At 52.5% G+C, this 16,165-nt stretch overlaps 7 protein-coding genes across 7 annotated transcripts; 3 read left to right on the top strand and 4 right to left on the bottom strand.

Moving 5' to 3' along the window:
* Nucleotides 1-3,551: 3,551 nt before the first annotated feature.
* On the top strand, nt 3,552-7,157 carry BDP55DRAFT_250412 (TBC domain-containing protein). Its single transcript, XM_060566272.1, has 4 exons — nt 3,552-3,893; nt 4,015-4,354; nt 4,417-6,611; nt 6,668-7,157. Exons 1-4 carry the CDS (start codon nt 3,768-3,770, stop codon nt 6,728-6,730), a joined length of 2,724 nt encoding a protein of 907 aa, XP_060426439.1. The 5' UTR covers nt 3,552-3,767; the 3' UTR covers nt 6,731-7,157.
* BDP55DRAFT_673116 (uncharacterized protein) lies at nt 6,589-7,151 on the bottom strand. Its single transcript, XM_060575576.1, has one exon. The coding sequence runs from the start codon at nt 7,125-7,127 to the stop codon at nt 6,711-6,713; it is 417 nt and encodes a 138-aa protein (XP_060426440.1). The 5' UTR covers nt 7,128-7,151; the 3' UTR covers nt 6,589-6,710.
* BDP55DRAFT_673113 (ribosomal protein S8e/ribosomal biogenesis NSA2) lies at nt 7,152-8,643 on the bottom strand. Its single transcript, XM_060575575.1, has 3 exons — nt 8,507-8,643; nt 8,139-8,213; nt 7,152-8,071 (listed from the first exon to the last, which is right to left on the bottom strand). The coding sequence occupies exons 2-3, from the start codon at nt 8,200-8,202 to the stop codon at nt 7,515-7,517; spliced, it is 621 nt and encodes a 206-aa protein (XP_060426438.1). The 5' UTR covers nt 8,203-8,213; nt 8,507-8,643; the 3' UTR covers nt 7,152-7,514.
* A 1,900-nt stretch (nt 8,644-10,543) lies between these two features.
* Nucleotides 10,544-12,137, bottom strand: BDP55DRAFT_558486 (uncharacterized protein; the record flags this gene model as incomplete). Its single annotated transcript, XM_060569807.1, has 8 exons — nt 10,544-11,073; nt 11,121-11,182; nt 11,237-11,358; nt 11,423-11,674; nt 11,729-11,796; nt 11,853-11,889; nt 11,938-11,957; nt 12,011-12,137. The coding sequence occupies 8 exons, from the start codon at nt 12,135-12,137 to the stop codon at nt 10,544-10,546; spliced, it is 1,218 nt and encodes a 405-aa protein (XP_060426437.1).
* Nucleotides 12,138-12,803: 666 nt separating this feature from the next.
* On the top strand, nt 12,804-13,906 carry BDP55DRAFT_673108 (uncharacterized protein). The gene has a single exon (XM_060575574.1). It carries the CDS (start codon nt 12,820-12,822, stop codon nt 13,051-13,053), a length of 234 nt encoding a protein of 77 aa, XP_060426436.1. The 5' UTR covers nt 12,804-12,819; the 3' UTR covers nt 13,054-13,906.
* Nucleotides 13,907-13,940: 34 nt separating this feature from the next.
* BDP55DRAFT_718101 (uncharacterized protein) lies at nt 13,941-15,023 on the bottom strand. The gene is made up of 2 exons (XM_060578395.1): nt 14,601-15,023; nt 13,941-14,503 (listed from the first exon to the last, which is right to left on the bottom strand). Exons 1-2 carry the CDS (start codon nt 14,814-14,816, stop codon nt 14,204-14,206), a joined length of 516 nt encoding a protein of 171 aa, XP_060426435.1. The 5' UTR covers nt 14,817-15,023; the 3' UTR covers nt 13,941-14,203.
* Nucleotides 15,024-15,481: 458 nt separating this feature from the next.
* BDP55DRAFT_634934 (uncharacterized protein) lies at nt 15,482-16,000 on the top strand (the record flags this gene model as incomplete). The annotated part of the gene is made up of 2 exons (XM_060572728.1): nt 15,482-15,828; nt 15,886-16,000. 2 exons carry the CDS (start codon nt 15,482-15,484, stop codon nt 15,998-16,000), a joined length of 462 nt encoding a protein of 153 aa, XP_060426434.1.
* Between the last annotated feature and the right edge of the window lie 165 nt (nt 16,001-16,165).

Genomic DNA, 16,165 nt, shown 5'->3' with positions numbered 1-16,165 from the left:
GGGCACGCCCCGAAATTCGCACTGTTGCTACCCCTGGGTCGAATATGCATCAAGACAGTGTCGATAGCCCGAGAACACAGTGACAGCGGTTGTCTGTCCCTCTACGTATTGTTTATGACGGGAGGATAGCGGGGAGGATAGTGCACGGTCCATCCACTTCGTAGGTAGATTTTGTTGGCGGGACGCAGGCGGCGGGCAGAGTGGAAGCGGCATCACCTTTGTCGACAGTACGTACCGCACCGTAAGGCGACCAGATGTGAGTGACCATCTTCCACTCGCTTCTGGAAACCGTTTCTGTCTTTACCTTTATTACCTAAGGTAAGGCAGGCAGGCTAACACGATCATGATGCTGCCCTGATACCTAAGGTACCTTATGAAGGCAAGGTAAACACAATCAGATCATAAAATAGTTACATTAATGTGCATCTTCTTTCTCTCATAGGCATTGCCCAATACCTCATGTAATATTGCTGCTGCATCAGTGTCGCACAAGGTACCTACGTGACTGTACATTAGGCAAAGAAACATCCTTTGCTTGCCTGATGTCTAGTCAAATGGCAGTTCAAACCTGACCTCAGACTCATTGACTTCCTTGAAACATTGCAATTTTTCCATCTCACTTGCTTGAAGAGTCAGCCACAGCAATCTACCTCACTCTACCTACGATACACTATATTACCAGTCTGTAGTCAGCCTCATCATCCATGCGCCCCTGCCACAACGCAAGATTTCTCCCTTTAACATGATAGCATGTTGCTCCGTATATGCGGATACAATGGAGATTTATGACAACATCCAGCGCCAAACAAGTGGACTCCCAAGACACTTAACAACGGGGCCTCTGGACTCTGACTACTACGTAGACCATGGTCTCCACCTCACTACGTGTAGTCGATAAAAGTGTGCAGTCACAGAGCTGATGAAAGCGCAAAAGTCCAAAGAGTTTGGCCCACGATATGTCAGAGAAATTGTCTCTCAAGCTACTTGGGAAGAAGTGACTTACTCGACAGGTTTCCGTCGAAGGAATTTCCTGAAATGCTGTCCTCTCATAACAGAGATGTGATGCCTAGGAGCCATTTCTAGCTCATGTCAAACAACTCATTCACTGCCAACGCATGGCACGCCAAATTATCGAGGGCTGTCACTTCTCCACATGGCTGGTGTGCCGAGAATGCACGTGTCGACGTGTGGTATTGGGGCTTTAAAGCCTCGACTGACCAGGCGTTGGTTTGCGCTGGGACTTGAATCTCGTATTTCTCAACAGAGGGCTTGAAAATGCGACAGAGGTATTCGCATATATGGCTCTTCGGAATCAACCCTCTGAGTACAACAACCTCCCCATCTCAGGCACGGAGCACGGGATACAGGAATGACGCTAGGCAGTGTTGTTTGTAAGTAAGCGAAGGATGTACGGACAGTCCAACGCACTTTCCCCGTTGGAGGTGATCACTCAGGCTTTCAAATTTCGAGTTGACATCGAAAGGAAAATACTGCACAAATGTCAAATATCGAGTGATAAATGTGCTGAATCTTTCTCATCTGCTCTCGCCGTGATAAGTGTAGCGAGCTGTGACATTTCTGCTCGTGGCTCAGAGCACGCACAGGAAGCACTGGGGCAGCCGATATAAAAGGCCTGGGTTGCATTCCAGTCCATCCGTACCAAGACACCAACTAGTGCTGGTTCGAGGCTGGTAAAAATAGGACCCAAGCGTGCCAGGCATGCCAAACAGGCACCTTGGGACCCGAGAAGACTTCGAATGGAAAGCAAAGACAACATCTGAGAGCAAAACTGTTCGAACATAAGGGCAGAAGCATAGTGACTGCCGAGCCCCGGCGATGAGTGAAGAAACCGGCCTCGGTGCCGTCGTCCCCCGAAGCCCGGGTGTAACCAAACCAACAAACCTACAGACGGCGTAACGCCGGGTCTGCGGCCGGCCGGCCGGCCGTTTCTTATAGTTAGGAAAAAGGGGGAATGGCACAAGGGGGTCGAAAAAAGATCTACCCCCCCCCCCCCGATTGCAACGGTGCGAGAGATGCGCAGATCATAACGTTCCTACGGGGAGAGGCTGGCGCTACCTAGGGAGTACTCAGACTGCTGTCCCGGATAGTGACAAAGAGTAAGTACTGAACAAGTAGCCACCTCGCACAAATGCTTTGCCTCGGATGGCCAACCATCAAGCCAGTCAAGCCATCCAAGAAACTTGTGCGGCAGGGGCAGCGGCTGTTGGATTGAACGAAACTCTTTAAAGACAAGGTCGTCTCGGAAGACGCGCACACACGTTCAGAAGCCAAGAAAGCAGATAAACAAACATTACTCCGTACTACATATAGAGCTGGACAATTGTTGGTCATTCGTATTATCGTTGGCTTTTTACTGCTCACGCGAGATGGTGCGGTAAAGGCTGGCCCAAAGATCGGACGAGGATTGGGGTTACTCAGAAAGGGCAAAGCAAGCTTTCATTCTGACAAGATTGAGGCTCCCAATACGGATACAGAGTGATGTTAACTATTGGAGACCCAGCGTGGACTCGTCCAAAGGCAGAAGCTTCGGAATGGGGCCATCGTATCTGATATTGTACGGAATATTGATATGTCTTTCTGGACACGCACCTGACAAAAGTGACTTTAGCGAGAGCAACAGAGGCAGCAAAAGGCTTCTCGGAGGCTGGAAAAGGTGTGGGAGGTGGTGGGCAATTATTAAGAAACATCAGCTTCCCTGCCGCGTCGATCCCAGCAATTTCCTTTTGGCTGGCCCTTCCAGGCTGGTTGGCATTTCAAAGGAGCGCCCCCTGTCATTCATGGCATTTTGGGGCTGGCAAGTCTGGCGCTCTGGCGAGGAACTCAGGAACTCAGGAACTCACGGCATCCAGACTTGCAAGCTTGCAAGAAAGAAAGTGACTTACGAGACCCCCCCCCCCTCGTGCTCCCCCCGAAACAGAGAGCGATCCCGTTCCGCAGCGGCGCGCTAAGCTATCAGTGGTTGGCCCGGTCCCTCACCTTTTGCCTCCCCCTGGCCCCCAAAACTCAAGTGGTTGAATCGAACGTTCATCTGTGGTGGTGGACCTCAAGTACGGATAGTGCTGAGGGTCGATTGCATTTGTGCGAATACGGACGGGACTCGAGTATTCGCAGCCACCGTTCGGGGGTCTGCTTCCAGGTCCCCCATTCAGGTAGGTGGATTCCATGGGCTTAGGTACTGTATCACGTTGAATAAGAGAAAAGATACATCTGAAAGGGGTCTTCTCCCCCCCATCTGCGGTGAGGCTCGGGGCAGCTTCATTCATTCAATTCAATTCCCCATCCCATCCCCCATGCCCGCCCCCCCAGCCAGGTAATAGGAAAGAAAAAAAAGGGAGAGGGAGGCACAACTTGCGCGCCACAACCGATCCTCGACTGTCAGTCAACAACCCTCGACCCTCGACCCTGACCTACCTTACTCCGTACTCGCCTTCTCGATTCCCCGTCGTCCGTCCTAACAAGCTTAGCAACGAACAACAAAATACACACAACGACAAAAGCAGTTCCAAGCAACCAACCCTGCATCCTACCTTACGAGAGAGTGACTGCAGCACTCGTATCACAAAGTATTCTTCAGCAGCACAGACGACACGGTCTACAGAATTGCCCAGTGCTGGAGTCCCCCCATCTCCATGGACACCAACTAGGTTCCTTTATACAGTCCGACCTCGACCTGGACGAGAGCTATCCCACCATACCACACACCCACATAGGTCAGCGCAAGTTGACCTACGATCCTTCATTTCGCAATGTCCCAACCAGACGAGCCTGTCGCGACCGTTTCGCCTGAAGTCACCAAGGACATCAAGGAGACCACGGAGACCAAGGAGAAGAGACTCTCGACTGACTCCGATTCCGACTCTGATAAGGAGAATGTAACGCTCCCCTCATCTTTCCTCCCTTGATGCACATGCCTACTTTGGCCTTCCAAGCTCGACAACAAGGCGCTTCTGCACACAGGAAAAGAACAAGTCGCTGACATGACCGAACAAGCAGCAGGATGCCTTCGAAGATGCCGTCGTCGATGTCGCCGAGGTAGCTGAGGTGCGTTCTCTTACTCAGAGAACGCCCTCGGTCTCCAAACCACCACCCGCCGAGGAAACGGACCCTGAATCCCCGAAAAAGGAGGAGCACACAGAAGAGGACAGGGTGGAAGCACCAGCTCCGCCATCACCAACGCCAGACGATCACTTTGTTGACGAGGACTTTGTGAGCGACCACGAGGACGTGGATATCAAGCGCAAAGCTTCTCCCGTATCTCATCGACTTTCCAATACCTCAAATCTGGACGATGTCAAGCTCGACGACGACCACCCTGCCCCACATGAGGAACCAGGTTTGTTGTTTCGCCGCATGAAATGATTGACGTTTGTCAACAATGCTAATTTTAAATACAAGAAACGAAAGCCATTAGCCCGGTCGTCGAAGAGAAGCCACTGCCGCCCAAGAAAATATCCATTAGCAGCATCACCGGCGCCCTTCCATCCATGCCGTGGTCGCCGCCAGCCGAACCATCGCCTGCCAAATCTCCCGTAGTCCCAGCCGCACCCCCACCGCAAGCCGCTTCCTCTGCCGCCCTGCCACCACCCCCTGGCCCCCCGACCAGGAAGCTCACAAGCCCCTTCTCCTGGCTGTCCCGAAACAGCACAAGCAAGGAGAAGGAGACTTCACCGCCTCCACAAGCTTCTCCTCGCCGAAACACAGCCAGCTCCATCGCCACGTTAACGAGTAACCCGGAGATGTCGCTGGGCAGGTTAGACGAAGAGAAAGAGGGTGGCATCCCGCGACACAGCTTGAAGGACCGCTTCAAAATGGTGCGCCTACGGGAAGAGGCCGGCGTCACGTTGCCATCCGACGACGATAAACCTGTCCCGCCGCCCAAGGGATTGGGTCTGATCACACCTCCCGCTTACAATGGAAACGACAAGGAGCTTGGAGCCGATCAAGCTCCCAAGTCACCTCTTCCAACGACCCCGAACCCGGCACTGGCACCAGGAACAGTGTCTGGTGTATCGGCTGGACCCTCCGACATGTCAGACTCCCAGGTAGATTGGGATCTCTGGCAGTCCGTCGTCTACGAGGGCCCGGCGGTTGTTCAGCGTACCAGCGCCGAGGAACTGAACAAAGCCATTGCCAGTGGTATTCCAAACGCTATTCGTGGAGTGGTCTGGCAAGTATTGGCCCAGAGCAATAACGAAGAGCTCGAAATCATGTACAGAGAGCTAGTGGCAAGAGGAACCGACAAGGAGATCAACAGGAATAGTCATAGCACTGTCAGCTCGAGCAGCAACGGTACTCTCAGCATCCAGAACGACATTGTCAATTCCTCCTCCTCATCTGTCCACTCGGAACACTCGGCCGCCAATGGCATGCCTTCCCCTCACGAGAAGAGCGCGGAAGCGGTCCTAAAGGCGCAGCAGGCGGCTACGGTGGCAAGACAAAAGAAGCAAAAGGAGGATACTGCCATGCTCCAGAAGCTGGAGAAGACGATTCGACGAGACATGGGTGCGAGAACCAGCTTCTCCAAGTACGCTGCCGCTGCCGGGCTTCAGGAGGGCCTTTTTGGCGTGTGCAAGGCATATGCTTTGTTCGACGAGGGTGTCGGCTACGCTCAAGGCATGAACTTCCTGATTATGCCTCTTTTGTTCAACATGACAGAGGAAGAAGCCTTCTGCCTGCTGGTTCGATTGATGAACCACTACCACCTGCGCGATCTTTTTATTCAAGACATGCCCGGCCTACATAAGAACTTGTACATCTTTGAGCGCTTGCTTGAGGATTACGAGCCAGCTCTGTACTGCCATCTTCGCCGCCGCAGCATCTCGCCCCACCTCTACGCCACGCAGTGGTTTTTGACACTATTCGCCTATCGGTTCCCTTTACAATTGGTACTACGCATTTATGATCTGATCCTGTCTGAGGGTCTCTCAGCTATTCTGCGATTTGGTATTGTCTTGATGCAGAAGAACGCCGCCAATCTACTTGCCATCTCGGACATGCAACAGCTCACAGTCTTCCTCAAAGACAAGGTTTTCGACGCCTACATCGACACCGCACCAAGTGCAGGTAGCATTCTGGAAAACGGCTTCTTTGGAAGCTCAAGCGCCAGCATGGACAAGGAAGTCTACCGCGCCGACCAACTGGTCAGAGATGCCTGCGATCTTGACATCACTCCTGAGATTCTCAAGACCTACACGACCGAATGGGAGGAGAAAACCAAGGCAGAGAAGGATCGTGAGGCCGAATTGGAAGGGCTCCGGACTGCCAACATTAACTTTGCCGTCAAGGTCCGTAAGCTCGAGGAGCGTGTCGAAGCGTACGATAGTGAGCAGGCTGCTCTCGCCACGGAGCTGGTCCACACCAAGGTCGAGAACGAGGAGCTCAAGGATGAGAATGAGAGTCTCAAGGGCCAGGTCCGTGAGCTGCGAAACGTCATTGAGAAGCAGCCGGAAGAGCTAGAGAACGCATGGAAGGCTGAGCGTGAGGATCTCATGAAGCGTAACCTCAAGGTTCACGAGGAGAATGAGAAGTTGGAGAAGGAGATGGCGGAACTGGAGGAGGAGCTTGTGCAGACGAAGATGCAGTATGCTGAGGTAAGAGGATGCGCCGTCCCCATTCGCCAAGTGTCGTCTGACTGACTCTATGACAGATCAATTCTCAGCACGAGACACTCAACCGCAAGTGGACAGACCTCAAGCGACAGTTTGCTTGAAGCAGTGAGTGAGGAATACGACCCTGGTAACCCAGAAGCAGAATTCTCTGAATATCTTAATGTACAAAGTAATGATAGCTTCCCATTGAGTATGGAGGTTTGCGTGTGTTTGCTGGCCCAACGCACATCTGGGCGGCCAGCTGGATGGGTGCGGGCATCGAGGAATCAGATGGATCCTTAGGGTGGTCACTGATATCCCGAAAACCAACACGCGGTAGGAGTGAGCAGAAGCATGTCGGCCTAGGCGGGCCATGAGGATCTGGCTAGCAGCCATCGGGGTTACTACGACACTCGCAGTGTAGACCAGCAGCCAGGTGAGCATGGGGAGGGGTTCAAGGCGCATACTGTAGCTTCCACAAGTAGACTTGACAGCTGCAATATAAAATACAGAGAGCATCACAACACATTGGGAGAGTGGACAACAGACGGAGTGATTACGGCAGGCAAAAACTTGGTGGTATAGTCTTTTTGAGTCTCCCTAATAACCCATATCCGTCCGTGGACTCGGTAGCTTTTCCGAGCCTACATTTCGTTGTAAGCTGATCACGCCCCATGATGGCTTGCCAGACGAAAAGCAAAACCTGTTGAACACCAAGAACAACCTAAGAGCCCGATAAAATGTTTTTTTTTTCATTCCCGTAAACGTTGATTCCGTGATAGAGAGGGTCACAGTTATCTAGTTTTTCCCCTTCATTCCACATCCCATACGCCCACAACGCGACGCTGTAATCGTTAAGACATGGCTTTTTCACGCAGCAACCTTTGTAAGCGAAAGGCGATACGTTTACTTGTGGAGCTTGCGCTGGTAGAAGGCGAGCTCCTCGCCCTCGAGGATGTATCCGTCGCAGCGACCGGACTGGCCGGGGCGGGAAGAGATGACGGCGTACAGGCGACCGGCCTCGAACTGCTTCTCGAGAGCGTTCTCGACCTTGCCCTCGGCGGCGAAGCGCTCAGCCTGCTTCTTCTCGACAGACTTGGACTTCTTGGTCTCGTCCTCCTTGACGCCGGCGGCGGCCTGCTGCTTCTGCTGGCGGCGACGGCCGAGGTTCTGGCCGTAGTGGGCCTCGTACCACTGACGGAAGGGGGCGGCGTCGATCTGGACGACGGCGGACTTGGTCAGGGTGTTTGTGCGGACAAGTTCGTTGTTGGAGGGGTGGTAGGCGACGCCGATGACGCGGGTCTTGCGGGTGGTGCCCTCGGAGGCCCAGGCAAAGTTACCGGAGTCGAGGCGGAGGGCGCGGTACTTGTGGTTGCCGCCGCGGGTGCGGACGGTGTGGACTCGCTTGGGGCCGATACGGGTGTTGGCACCCTGGCGACCGGCCTCGAAAGCGCGCTTCTTCCCTGTTGAGCAGAAAGGTCAGAACGCATGCTTGATTAGAGCATACGGGCTTTCGATTGTATTACGCACGGTAGTAGGCGCGCTTGGCACCGGAAGCGGAGCGCTTGTGGCGGGAATCTCTCGAGATACCCATGATTGCTTATGCTGTTCATGGAGAAAAGTTAGCCATGGGTTCTGGTACAGTAGTGGGAGAGTGACAAAAAGGAAACTTCGTAATCGTGAATGATCCCGGATAGGGGTACTGGTGCTGGGGGTGGAATTGGGAGAGGGGGTGCGAAGGATTTCTTCAATGCCCACCAAGGAGATATCGCGAAATGCCTTTCTTCTTGCGCTGACCGATTGGACAAGCCAGCGAAAAGAATATTGGAAGATCGTGGGATATCGTCGAGGCGGGTGGATTTCTTGAGTTCTCGCTGTTCTTCGTTTCGGTAACTAACCTGATGGTTCCTCAGGAGGCAATCGACTGGTGGCTGGCCGGCGTTGGGTGGTTGACTGTCGAGGTTGTCGGGAATGAACTTTTTTCGGGAGGTTGAGGAGATTCGAGAAACAGCACCTGGCAAATTTGGAGTTTGTGCGGGCTCGCTAACCCCACTGGCAAAAGTTGGGAAAGGTGCACGGTCCAGGCTAGGGCATGCTTTTGGCCTGAGGTTTGCAAGAATCAGGAGTTTTCTCATTGGGCGGTCGTGATTGGTGACTGCTTCTTGTGGGGAGTCTCTCGGTGAAGAACTCTGACCGAGATGCATCTCACCGAAGTTCTCTACTTTTGCTCAAGGGACCTTTCTCGGGATGTGCTTTTGATCGCCTGTTAATAGATATCATGCCGGCAATCGACGATGGAGGATTCATGCCGGGCTGTTTTGGGAGTTTGTTTGCCTCCCAACTCTAATTTACTTGCGATAAGGAGCCCTCTCAAGATCGTTGACTGCCATTGGAACCAACGACCACAGCTGATCTAGCTGCCGGTCTAGCATTTGAAGCAAGCTAGCAGTGTCAACGCATCATTGAAGAGCTTGCTTTTGTATCGTCAGAAAGTCGACACGCAATCCCCCCGGTTCAACTCCAAGGGACCCTTCTTACTTCGACAGAGACGCCCGTATGTTGAGATCATTTTCCTCGTGTCTACGGTGGCCTCCTGAAGGCGGGTAGCTTCATCATGGGAAGTCTGAGTAAACGACAAATGATGATTTGCGAACAATTTGGCAATCAACTTGGCCACTTTTGAGGAGAGATCACCCGGTGTCAAAGGCCGTCGGGCCAGGCCTTTCTATCTCTACTGATCTCTCAGACTTTCTAGTTTATGCGCGCGGGTGAGGGCGCTTCAGACTAGGATTCCAGCCGAGACGGAGACGCCATGAAGTCAAAATGCATAGTAAAGCCATCGATTGAAAGAAAGGTTAAGCATACATTCGAGGACCGGACTAGACAACTTGCCCGACTTCCCGCCGTGTTCTAGACTCCAATCAAGTCTGAAGCTTCTCACGTTTCCAGGCCAGCTCAAGAATTCGATTCTCGTACGTAAAATCTCCCATATGCGATATGGACAATGTTAAGAGACACAACCCTTGGGTTCCTTGGCGATCGGCGCCTGACTTTGCGTCTGCATACCATTGCCTCCCTGTTCCTGCGACCTTATCTTCGTAGTCAAAGCACCAAAAGAATAGGAAGGTTTGCAGTGGCATCTCACCCCGATCCCTCATTTACTTCTGTCAGGCACGATCAAACATGACAGCAGATTGCACTCTACGATCGGTTTGAAATTCTTCATCCCATGTTTATCTTTCTGTAGCCAAGTTTCTCACAATTGAATTCCTATCAACAAGAGACACCACACTGAGAGGGCGAGGGAAGGCCCCATCTCATCTGTAACGCCCAAAGACGCGAGTTCAAAGGCCGACACACGCCCATCGGGTCCGGGATCTACTTTGTAATAGTTCAATAGCCGGAGCATTTTCCCACGCCGGGCCCCGCGGCATATCCGGCCTTTATGTGCTCCCTGCCTTACTGATGACAACCACCAACCACCAAAACCCCCCGCTTGGAAAAGTCGGGTCTTCTCAAGCATAGACTGTGTCAAGAAGAGACAAACTGCTCACTACAAGCTCTTGACAGCCCGTTGATTATCCGAACTGTTTGGGATCTGCTGCGAGTGCCCTGTGCAGGTTCCTGGTCACCAAGCAGCGGAAATAAGATCCAGAAACAGGCAAAATTCACCGGGTCAAGAAACAGCATGAATTGAAACCTTTTGAAATCATCAAGAAGTGAATTGGCCTATTCTAGTGTAGGCAGTGTATCGCGCAGCGACCTCGAGAAAAAGGGGGGGCTGGAGGCAGCCAAAGTTGGCCTGCCTCTACGCCAAAATGCTTGTGTTTATATACATTAATGTAGCCGCAGAAGCTCTTCCGACAGCGTGCGTATGTACTGGTAAAGGAAACCCGTCAAGAGGTCTGCTCAAACCTCGTCACCATTAGGTGCGATCAATCATCTGATATCCAACCTGTGCCGTCGCGGATGTTTCCGATATTCCCTCGACTTTTCCGCCTGGCCATTGGCCGTCCCGCGGGGAAGTATGGATCTTCCATCACGTATTGTGACGGGGTCATCTGTAGCTGCGAAGGAGGGATGTCGTTCTTCACCTTGATGATCCCCATCTCCACGCTGTGTGCTAATGATGGCTTGTCGAGGTCCAGAGGCAGGATATTCTCCATGCTCTCGGTGGTTGCTCGTGTTGAGGTCCCGTAGGAACTTGAGCTAACGGATAGCTTTCCGCCAGCTTTCCCCTGCGTTGCGCGTGCATACGCATTTTGGGCCAAGTATGGCTTCGATCCGCCTATCGTTGTTCGTTGATTGGGATAGTATACTTTGGAGTATTTTCCTGTCGATAGGCCGAGAGCCTTGTTGAGAGCGGGGAAACGAGATATCAACGGTCGTAATGATGGAACGCCGGAGCAAATGATCAAGGCGCAGACTTCGACTTCTGACCAGAGCAAGGGGTCGGCGACCAAGACTACGAGAATTAGCTAGTGGGCGATTGAGGGGAACTTGAAAACTTACAAGTAACGTCGCGGTCGAAAGCATTGATGTAGCTCACTCTGATGACGGAAATTACGCACACCCTGTGGCTGTAAGCTAATTGTCTTAAGAGGCAGACACTGTTTCCAAAAACTCACAGTAAACCGAGGGACAACATAACGATGACTCCTATCCGCTTCGCCATCGGGAGTTGTAGTTTCCAGACAGTCGGAATTGGCTGGATGAACAACACCAAGTCTGTCAATAGTTTGATGACGAACTACGTCGAATTAGCTGGCTAGTACGCACCACTTCATTTTCTTTTCTTCCAAGGAAAAACTTACAGCAGAGTAATAGAAGATGGTCAAATCTAGACATGTTCCAGGTACGGATGGTGTCCAAGCTCTTTCGATGGGAGTGCATCTGAAGATGACGACGGCAGTCTCTTCAATTCCCTCCGCTAGCAGCAGGACGATGAGAAACTTGTTGATACGCTGGTAGACCTGATCGGGGAGCAGCCGAAGGTAAAGAACCGCGAAAGACATCTTTACCGTCACGAATGCCCAGATGTATGTGAGCTGCGTGACGACTTGGAACTGCATATGGTTTGTCAGTGCGGTTCGACGAAAGTCTCTTTTGGTGTTCTCTACCTTTAAAAATTCGGCAAAGTCTGACTTCGAAACGTCTTGAAAGTGAGAGCCCAAGCCCACGCTAGTCACTATTCGAGATCAGTATGAAGATTCTCTTCAGCTTCCAGAGCGGATGGCAACTTACTGGCAAGAATTGCACTGCATAGTGCCATGGCGAGGACCTATTCGTGGTTAGCAACATTCGACGAGCTGTTATCGTGGCTTCATACCCAGCTGATGAGCACAAGTGCTAGAGATAGTTAGCAAGATAATTGTGATACTTCATCGATCGCTGATACTCACTGTCGTCCCAGCCCAAGCTTCGGAGGAGGAAACTCCGTACAAAGGTCCTCATCACGACTGTCAGCGTGATAAAAGACATCAGCATGATGGTCACGCTCGCCGTTTGAGCGACCTTTGTGTCCGCCATTTTTGCCGATGGTTACATTCAGGTCGAAGGTGCCTCTTGATGATTCTCAAGACAGCGGGGGGGCGGAATAGATATTCACAGTCCGACATAGAGGACCGGAGTGAAGGGTGACAGGATGGACCATGACTGATAGGTGGTCCCCTACGTATGTACCGGTATGTGCTTGACATAGCCCTTCGAACGCTGATGCATTGGACACATACTACGAATGCGAACCCAATCCCGGTCCTTCCACTGCTGTCTGATCTCTTCAGCGATGCCCCTAGACGACTTTGTCGAGATAGTCTGAAGAAAGAGACGGACTGGGCGTCGACGGGCACCCGGGGTCATGCGTGTGCTGGTAATGGGTGCGGATGGCCACCCGAACAGAGGCACGCTTCATTGTGAACCTCGTTCGATGCCAGCTGTCTGGGACGAGCATAGACTTTCCGCGGATGGACTGGTGAAGAAATCTACTTGCGAGCCCCTTGTTTAGAGGTTAAACTTCCAACAGCCAAGTTTCAAAGTTCAAGGGCTGGTTGATCGCCGCAAGGAAGGCCGTTCAGAACATCAGGCTCTGCTGCAAGATGGCCCACGGATCTATGAGATTCAGTGGCGTGATTGGTAGGTTGAGACGCGAAGCCCAACGGCTTGAATCCGTCGATGGGTCGCCCTTGCGACTATCCACAGGGGAATCCGGGGAATGCGAATCGGGTCGCGGGGCCACGCTGCGTGGATTAGGTCATGCACGTGTCCGTCATCGAAGGGCTGGCGAGCCGTGCTCTCCTCGTCAAGGCAATCCAGAGGAAATTCGAGAATACCTGTGTCTGCCTGCCGAGAAGTAGGTATACAACCTATGACTCGTCCGTACATCGGAAAAGGTGCGGCTAGCTGTCCATGCCCGAACCTGCCAGTCAGCTATAGCCCCAAACTCTAGTAAGGACCTCAAATAGCCTGATGCTAGAACTGTGCAATAGCCATGCTCGCGTGATCCAATATTATCCAACTTAATTAGCCGTGTAGCATTCCCAAAGTCGTATATTCGAGAGACTTGCCTAGGGAAGCTTGGCTAGGCGTAGCCGCTGTGAGCATTAGACGACAGAAAACCGACCTTGTGGGAGCCTCTTCCTAAGCCGCGTTGGGAAATTCTAGCGGCGAGACCATTGGTCAAGCCCCGTGTTGCTCCATGTAAGTCGTCTAAAACAACAAAAGAGCCACGAGCTGGCTATGACAAACTTGTCTGTGCGGGTTTCTATCCTCCGAGTGACCCCATTTACTAGTTATGGCCAGAACAGACTAGTCAGGCAAACGATTCATCGTGAGCAGGTCGGTTTGTTTACGGAAGAAACGCTGCCTCATAACGTTCCGGGCCCGCGTGGTTGAGGCACTTGCGCTCCCCGAGCCGCTGTTTGATGTGCTCTCTAGCCAACTGTGAAGCCGGCTGAGGACTAAATGGCCATGATCCTACCGGACAATTCGGTCTTCTTCCGCGCGAACAACGCGGACTTCGACGGCTGAACGACGGAAAAACATGATGAGAATATTCTCCCGGTGGAGAGGACAACGGCATGTGGGAAAAGATGCGCTATCCGCCAGAATCGCGGCGTGTTGTGTGCCAGAGGCATTTCGTGTGATGGGTTTCAGTATCAACGCCGCGGCGAAGCCCGACAGCTCGGGGCGGTCCCGATGTTCAGTGTGAGTGGGCGGGAGCCGAGTAAGCGCCGTTGCGTTATCGTCGTAATGGAACAATAGAAGCGGTTCGAATACCCTCCCACAGGCCGGGAGGCAGGAAAGGGTAGCCTGCGTAATGGCCACGATTTCGATGTCTGTGCTGTGTTCATGTTGGTGTAAGGTCGGTAGACGAGAACGAAGAGTGGCTTAAGAGGCTCAGATTCTGCGAGGCGGTATATCTGACTCGCTGTTTATTTGTGGACGAAGCGAAACTCATCTGATGTTTCGCGACAAGAAACGTCGCAGCTGAAGAAGAGATCTCGTTTTGGCAGGCCTAACCCAAGGGATCCAGGCGCCCAGAAGCCATCATACGAGCCTTTTTAGTCACAGAGTCGCCGTTCAGGCGGAAAAGCCGTTTATCCTTTTGCTGACAAGGTGCCGCTAGTTTGCGAAGATGTGCGATAGTTCTGCATGCAGCTGTCGACAACGGCGACGAGCCAAGGCGCCGGGCCATCAGTTGCCTGGAGACACGTCGGCCGACGAGTAGCAACCAGACCTGGAGGCTGAGAGATACGTATCCACGTGTTGAAGTCGCGGTCAAAAGTCAAAGTCATGATTGCCGGATGGATGGGACAAACACGGCCACCAAATGCGATTGTCTGATGAGATGACGAGTCCCTCGACTCGAACCTAATTCCGCCTTGCCGGCGATATTGCTGTGCTGCCAAGTATAAGTAATCATTTGCAGACAATCGGCATCCCATTTTGGGTTGGCGGCAAGATTGTGAAGGTTCAGGAAGATGCAAGACTGACACTGATCATCGAGAAGGAGTACGGCGTCCTCTGCCGGTTGGCTGCTTGACTGCGGCTGAGAGACCCTGAAAAGAAGAGTACGCGGTTGTTGGTCCTTCTTGTCTGTAAATGATTTGTGATCATAAAGACGAAGCAGCGGATGAATTTGGCCAGAACGGTCCAGAAGATATCGTCAGTGCCAGCAGAGTGGTTGCCAAGGCCGTCGGCGAGTGACATAGAGTTGCCGGCGGGACAAGACACAGACCTATCTTACCTTCCCTTTACATGAAAATCGGTCAAGCGATTCCTGCTGTTGGCCGACAAAGACACAGCGTTCTTACCTTCACCCAAACTAAAGGAGCGACTTGATCGTGACACCTGAAGATGGCAGCGAGTCTGGTGTTGTGGGTGGGAAAGAGACGATCTCTGGATGGTGTTTTGAAGTTGTTCCAGAAGGAAAGAAGTTCGCGCCGGCCCCACCCACCGGTCCCTTCCTTCCCCAGAAATACCACCTGCCTCGGAGCCATTCCCGTCGATCTCCCTCTCCACCCACAGGGGTTCCTTCCGTCTGCCTGGAGATTTGCTCGGCGGGGGACTTACACGACCACGTTTTGCTGCCAGCGCTGCATCGTCAAACTTCACTTTGCCTCATCACAACCTCAATTGGCTTTGCCTCGCCCTCGGGTTTTCCTAAGATCGATCCAAACACAAAAAGATTGTATCCTTCCTTGGTACGTAAAAAAATAGTCACCCTGGAATAATCTGATCAACATTCTCTCGATGTGGGCAAACACTGACTTCTTTCCTGCTTGGTCTTGCAGCAATTTCCTTTTGGCGACCAGAATTCATACGAAAAACCACACTCAAACGATACCTAGCTAAGCACCATTGTACCTACAACAATGAAGCCTACACTTTGCATCACGGCCTTGACTGGCATGATCAGCATTGCTGCTGCCGCAAGCCCTCCTGCTTGTCTTCTTGCAGCTCTCAGCCAGCAGCCCAAAGTCTCTGCGGTCGATGCCATGTGCATCGGTTTCATGGACGCCATGCTCGGTAACCTGACGAGCGTTTGTCAGGGCTCCGATCTTGAGGGTGCCTACAAGTCTTACGCAGCTACGTGCGAGGAACTCGCTGGCGTCAAGGTTGCTGATCTGCCCTCATCCTCGACCATGAGCGCCACCCCTACCTCGACTCCGGAAGCTTCAGGTAACCCCAGTCCTGAAGCTACCTCGACCGCTACTCCCACGTAAGTACTCTCCCGCTGGCTTGTTGTTTTAAGCTCCACACTGACACATGGTGACAGCGATGGCCCTCAAGAGTCGAAGCCCAGCGCCGCTGGCGCTATTGCTCCTCATGCCGTGCTCTTCACCGTCCTCGGTCTGACTGCGACTGGCCTCGTCAGCATAGTATTCCTGTAGGGGAAACCAAGTTACGTCAAAAAGCGAGCAAGCATTTGAATTTCTGGAATTCGACACAACATTCGTGATCAAACAGCACACGAATTCCTGGGCACTCGTCTGGGCCAAAATCGACAGACGAAATATGGTAAAACAGGACACTAAAATTACCTCGGGATCAGGCGG

The sequence above is a fragment of the Colletotrichum godetiae genome (genome assembly GCF_030913485.1).
Source record: "Colletotrichum godetiae strain CBS 193.32 chromosome Unknown BDP55scaffold_38, whole genome shotgun sequence".
Lineage (NCBI taxonomy): Eukaryota > Fungi > Ascomycota > Sordariomycetes > Glomerellales > Glomerellaceae > Colletotrichum > Colletotrichum godetiae.
Note: the sequence above shows the minus strand (reverse complement) of the source record. Positions and strands in the feature narration are given on the sequence as shown.

Coding starts and splice junctions, on each gene's coding strand:
- BDP55DRAFT_250412 (XM_060566272.1), top strand. CDS start 3,768: ATGTCCCAACCAGACGAGCCTGTCGCGACCGTTTCGCCTGAAGTCACC. Junction 4,355..4,416: donor TGCCCCACATGAGGAACCAG/GTTTGTTGTTTC, acceptor TTTAAATACAAG/AAACGAAAGCCATTAGCCCG. Junction 6,612..6,667: donor CGAAGATGCAGTATGCTGAG/GTAAGAGGATGC, acceptor ACTCTATGACAG/ATCAATTCTCAGCACGAGAC.
- BDP55DRAFT_673116 (XM_060575576.1), bottom strand. CDS start 7,127: ATGCTCTCTGTATTTTATATTGCAGCTGTCAAGTCTACTTGTGGAAGC.
- BDP55DRAFT_673113 (XM_060575575.1), bottom strand. CDS start 8,202: ATGGGTATCTCGAGAGATTCCCGCCACAAGCGCTCCGCTTCCGGTGCC. Junction 8,072..8,138: donor TGCCAAGCGCGCCTACTACC/GTGCGTAATACA, acceptor TCTGCTCAACAG/GGAAGAAGCGCGCTTTCGAG.
- BDP55DRAFT_673108 (XM_060575574.1), top strand. CDS start 12,820: ATGCGAATCGGGTCGCGGGGCCACGCTGCGTGGATTAGGTCATGCACG.
- BDP55DRAFT_718101 (XM_060578395.1), bottom strand. CDS start 14,816: ATGTCACTCGCCGACGGCCTTGGCAACCACTCTGCTGGCACTGACGAT. Junction 14,504..14,600: donor ACTCCTTCTCGATGATCAGT/GTCAGTCTTGCA, acceptor TTGGCAGCACAG/CAATATCGCCGGCAAGGCGG.